The sequence below is a fragment of the Oncorhynchus tshawytscha genome, linkage group LG13 (genome assembly GCF_018296145.1).
Source record: "Oncorhynchus tshawytscha isolate Ot180627B linkage group LG13, Otsh_v2.0, whole genome shotgun sequence".
Lineage (NCBI taxonomy): Eukaryota > Metazoa > Chordata > Actinopteri > Salmoniformes > Salmonidae > Oncorhynchus > Oncorhynchus tshawytscha.
Genome location: NC_056441.1, coordinates 50,600,551 through 50,606,550, shown reverse-complemented (window position 1 = coordinate 50,606,550; position 6,000 = coordinate 50,600,551). Strand labels below are relative to the sequence as shown.

Below are 6,000 nucleotides of genomic sequence, written 5' to 3'. Positions count from 1 at the left end.
CAGATCCTCAAAACGTTTTACAGCTGCACCATCGAGAGCATCCTGACTGGTTGCATCACTGCCTGGTATGGCAACTGCTTGGCCTCTGACCGCAAGACTCTGTAGAGGGTAGTGCGTATGGCCTGGGACATCACCGGGGCAAAGCTTACAGCCATCCAGGACCTTTATACCAGGCGGTGTCAGAGGAAGACCCGAAAATGTGTCAAAGACTCCAGCCACCCTACTCATAGACTGTTTTCTCTGCTACCGCACGGCAAGCGTAACCGGTGCATCAAGTCTAGGTCCAAGAGCCTGCTAAATAGCTTCTACCCCGAAGCCATAAGACTCCTGAACAGCTAATCAAATGGCTACCCAGAATATTTGCATTGCCCCCCCCCCTGCTACTCTCTGTTATTATCTATGCATAGTTACTTTAATAACTTTACCTACTTGTACTTATTACCTCGATCACCTCGACATTGGTGCCCCCGCAAATTGACATTGACTCTATACCAGTACCCCTGTATATATAACCCCGCTATTGTTATTTACCTCTGCTCTTTAATTATTTGTTATTCTTATCTCTTACTTAAAAATATTACAAAAGTCTTAAAACTGCATTGTTGTTTAAGGGCTTTTAAATAAGCATTTGACTGTAAAGTCTACAACTGTTGTATTTGACGCATGTGACAAATAACATTTGATTTGACTGTGTTGCCACACACTCAATCATCACGTTTGCAGATGACACAACAGTAGTAGGCCTGATTATGACGAGAGAGCCCACAGGGAGGAGGTGAGGGCCCTGGGAGAGTGGTGCCAGGAAAATAATCTCTACCTCAACGTCAACAAAATGAAGGAGCTGATCGTGGACGTCATGGAGAGCACGCCCTATTCACATCAACGGGACCGCAGTGGAGAAAGTGAAAAGCTTCAAGTTCCTTGCTGTACACATCATTGACAATCTGAAATGGTCCACCCACACAGACAGTGTGGTGAAGATGGCTCAACAGCGCCTCTTCAACCTCAGGAGGCCAAAAATATCATGTTGTATAGCACACTGTATTACTTATACAACTAATATAAGGACAGGACATGAGACGGGAGTAGAAATTAACGTGGACATGGTTTAATGCGTTTCACAGGAAGAACATTCCAAGCATTTTAATGTAGGTAAGCAAGGGGGGGTTACAGGTGCCCTAAAGGGACAAAACTAGAATATCAATACACAACATATTCCTCCCCTTTACCTTTGATGACTCATAAGGAAAAAGTAAATATTCACTGTTTTTCCTATTGTTTTCTTTTTAACATAAGTTCTCTTAATGTAAATAAATTAACTTTTCAGAATAACCTTTTCGAAACTAGGGAAAGAGGGTAGACTGCCTCACGTCCCAGACTTAACCCTGGGGTGTATTCTGCCCCAATGTCGGAAGTTAGTCTGAACTATATAGTCAATATAGCGCTATATAGCGCTGACTTGATGTGCTGAATTGCATATGCCATGAATGACCGGAACTCTTCAGCCACCAGTTGGGGGCCATTATCACAAACGAGTTGCGTTGGCAAGCCGAAGCGACTGAAGATTGACCGTAGCTCTTCGATGGTTCTCTCCGCTGAGGTGCTCTTCATCACTGTGACCTCAGGCCATTTGCTGTGTGCGTCAACTACGACTAAGAATATTACGATCCTCCAGTGGGCCTGCATAGTCTATGTGGACTTGCTGCCAAGGCTCTTCTGGTAAGTCCCATGGGTGTAGTGGCGCTAGGTGAAGCATGTTCCTCATCTTTTGACATGCAGAACATGACTTGACCTTGTCTTCGATAGCTTCATGCAATCTACTTCATTCGCACCATGCCACAGTGCCCTGAATGGAGTTCTTCAAGCACCTGCCTTCTCAGTGGCGGCGGTATGATAACTCGAAAACCCCATAGCAAGCATCCAAACTGAACTGTGAGCTCGTTTCTCCTCACTAGGTAAGGTTATAGGCTGTCCGGCATCTGTCCTTCTCCACGAGTGACAATATCCACGACCTCAGGCATCACTGGATCAGTGTGGGTGAACTTTTTCACTTGGACAGACGTAACTTGGGCATTCGTCACTTCCTTGAAGTAGAAGATTTCAGCCTGGGAGTGCTCAGTGTGTGCAACAGGTAAGGGGAGCCTTGAGAGGCCTTCTGCACTGCAGTGCTGCTCAGACCTTCTGAACTTGATATCGTAGTGGTGAGCAGATAACAATGATGCCCATCGCTGCACGCAGCTGGCTGCAAGCGATGGAATGCCGGTGTGGGGACCAAAGATGGAGGTGAGGTGTCTTTGTTCCGTCAGCAGTGTGAATCGTCGGCCAAACAGAAACTGATGAAATGTCTTAACTCCAAACACAATGGCGAGTGCTTCACGCTCTATCTGTGCATAATTGCTCTCGGCTTTACTTAAGGTCCGTGATGTGAAAGCAATTGGCCTTTCTTCACCTGATGGCATGATGTGTGAGACAACCGCGCCAACGCCATAAGGCGATGCATCACATGCCAACTGTAATGGCAAGTTGGGGTTGAAGTGGGTTAGGGCCTCTGACTGAGCTAAGGCTGTTTTCACTTTCTTGAAGGCCTCCTCACATCTGTCTGTCCACTTCAACTGTTTGGTTTTGTTCAATAGTTCATGCAGTGGCTTTAACATGTTAGCTAGGTTTGGCACAAACTTTGCGTAGTATGTTAGTAGTAGAATTCGGTATCATTGAACGCTGACAACCAACAAAGACTGACAACCGCCGAAATATCTATTCTATAACGACATGAATGAATGTCACTCTGAACTATCCATTCTAACCACGGCCGAGAGAGAGAGAGGACGGACACTCTCCAACAGAAACAAGCTTTTCAACAGAGATCCCGATGACACGATGAGCATAAATATTTGGAAGCTAAAAATTACATTTAATATTTTCACCAATAATTTATATTCAAACATTTAAATTGAACAACAGTTCCATGTGAATCCGATAACTACAATGTGTAAACTTTCCACTGTAGAGTTTATGTCATCCAATCATTGATGACAATGTCTCAGATGACAACCAAACTTACATCATATTCATTAAGTACCAACGCATATGTTCAACTGGTCGGATTACCAAAATATGGTTCATTTCCCCCCACCTTCTGATGTTCCCAGAATGTCTATTTAAAACGAGGGATTTTCAAATGTCACATCACTAGGGTAGAGAGAGGAAAAGGGGGGGAGAGGTATTTATGACCGTCATAAACCTACCCCCAGACCAACTTCATGACACTAGGCTGCGCAATAGATTAAATGTTGTTCCTCTCATAACAGTCAAAAATGTTGGCACAACAAATTCTGCTTTAATTCCATTTGCCAAAAAAAGTACTCAAAATGTTCTGTCTAAGAACTCCATTGTTCTCCAGATTCATCAAATGTTCCTGTATTCAAACCAATGCAGACATTTTCGGTTTATTTTTCTTTCTCACACTTTTCAGACAGTCCTTTACTCCCAGACCCTTTTTTTTACTCGTTGCTGTAACATCAAAAGCTAGCTAGCATTTGTTTGCGTCTTTCTACAGCTATTTTTTTGAATTTAAGTCAGACTTTCTGCAGAAGAAAATGAGCACAAACGTGCTTCTTCCTCGTCACCAGTTTTGTTGTTAGCACACTGTATTACTAATACATCTAATACAAGGACAGGATATGAGACGGGAGTAGAAATTAATGTGGGCATTGTTTAATGCGTTTCACATGAAGAACATTCCAAGCATTTTAACGTAGGTAAGCAAGGGGGGTTACAGGTGCCCTAAAGGGACAAAACTAGAATATCAATGCACAACAGATCACCAAGGCCGTCCCCTACCCGAGCCACGGCCTGTTCAACCCACTATCATCCAGAAGGCGAGCTCAGTACAGGTGCATCAAAGCTGGGAACGAGAGACTGAAAAACAGCTTCGATCTCAAGGCCCTCAGACTGTTAAATAGCCATCACTTGCCAGCTACCACCCAGTTACTCAACCCTGCACCTTAGACATGGAATCACTCGTCACTTTAAATGGAACACTAGTCACTTTAATAATGTTTATATACTGCTTTACTCATTTCATGGGTGTATACTGTATTCTAGTGTATTTTATTCAATGCCACTCAGACATTGCTTAATTCCATTCTTTTACTTTTAGATTTGTGTGCATTGTTGTGATACCACCTCACTGTTGGAGTTAGGAACACAAGCATTTTACTACACCCGCAATAACATCTGCTAAATATGTGTACGTGACCAATATATATTGATTTTGATTTGATGCCCCTAATGTTCTTATATGTTCAGAAGGTTCAGTGCGTATGGCACAAATATATTTTGTACCTGAACAGTTTGCGCTGGGGAGTACGTCGCAATTCCTGGATGGCACAGCAGCTTGCATTGAGAGGCTGAGGGTTTAATGGTTCAGTGATGTGTTGGCAGCAGCAGTGGCTTCGCCGATCAAACTGTTGGTCTCCACAGCACAGGTGGTGACGGGACATTTTGGTCAGGACCTTCCTTCCTTTATCGACATGTCCACAGCAGAGCTGGTGGTCTTTATTGTAAAGCTCTGTGGAACAGGTAATAAGGATTGATCAAGTGCTTTCAAGCGCTCAGTTCAAGTGTTACAAGGTTGACAATGTGAAAGTGAACAAAAGAGCCATGAGGTGCAGGTGGGAAATTAGGCTGTCACAAAGACTTAGCATGAGAGAATTGGGAAACATCTCACAAACAGCTTTCGGAGTAGACAGACCTCGATGGTAAAAACAGTAAAACAACAGCACCTGTTTTTATGGTTTTGGGAAGAATGAAAGAAAAACACAACTACGTAATCGATGATGACAGCAAAGACGTCAATAGCTGTGATTAGACCTGATCTCGCTTACCTTTTCCACAACACTTGGAATGGGGTTGGGTCCTGGTTAGAATCTGTAAGTCACACTGGTTGAGTGGATCACAGGCCCTAGAGCCACAGCAATCTGACACCAGCTGGCTCACATGCGGAGTCAGCTGACCTGCAAGAAATGGTTGAATCACAGATAAACACATATCAAGCATATCAAAATTCATTAAAAATCCTACAATGTGATTTTCTGGATTTTTTTTTCTTATTTTGTCTGTCATAGTTGAAGTGTACCTATGATGAAAATTACAGGCCTCTCTCATCTTTTTAAGTGGGAGAACTTGCTCATTAATGTCTTAATCGAAATTACGGGTTGCCTCTTATCCGCTTGTCGTCCCCTTACGCCATAGTTTGTGGATCTCAATTGTCATTACAAAGCACATTTAAGCAAGTCAGCCATATCAGCTATGTTTCTTTTAAAGGCAGTAAATGAGGCTAAATCTTATCGCTGCCAGACAAGGCTCCGCTGATAGCCAGGTGTAGCAGTGGTAAGATGTTGAGGCTGCTGTTGGGACAGCTTTATGTAGGCCATTTGTGGGCACCGTTATAGTGCAATTAATGTATTGTTTAGTGTTGTGTAGTGGCTTTGCTGGCATGCATCCCACTTCTTATTTTTTCCCCACCAAGATTTACATGCTAAGATTGGCACTGCTCTCAGACTCAGACTCGCAAAGATGCACCCCTAGTCCGAAAGATAGGGAAAATATTTTCCACTGTTTATTATAGTGGAAACGCACACACACACACACACACACACACACACACACACTGCAGATAAGTAGTAAACCTTGTGCTGTCTTACCTGGAGTATGGCTGAGTGTTCCATCACAGCAGGTCTGGTCATGTGAGTAACTTTGTCCCTGGAGAGATGTAGGGTTCACACAGCAACGTTCTGTTATTGGGTTAAAGCAGGCACTTTGACCACAAGGCTTCTCCCCAGGCATACTGCATGTGGAGAAAGACACACACACACACACACACACAATTAGATGCATAATAAACATGTACATAAAGACACACATAAACAAACCATAAACATAATTATATGTACACAAATACACATGCTCAAGCTCAGTTACTCTTTTATTTATTTTTTA

The 6,000-nt window shown here is 43.2% G+C and overlaps 1 protein-coding gene across 1 annotated transcript in view; it reads right to left on the bottom strand.

The window, feature by feature from the left end:
• Nucleotides 1–4,313: 4,313 nt before the first annotated feature.
• Nucleotides 4,314–6,000, bottom strand: part of LOC112265075 — a 35,366-nt gene continuing 33,679 nt past the window's right edge. Inside the window, exons 12-14 of the mRNA XM_042294930.1 lie at nucleotides 5,706–5,848; nucleotides 4,887–5,015; nucleotides 4,314–4,570 (exon numbers count right to left, since the gene is read on the bottom strand). Coding sequence (XP_042150864.1) covers nucleotides 4,314–4,570; nucleotides 4,887–5,015; nucleotides 5,706–5,848 — 529 coding nt within the window. The remainder of the gene's footprint in view (nucleotides 4,571–4,886; nucleotides 5,016–5,705; nucleotides 5,849–6,000) is intronic.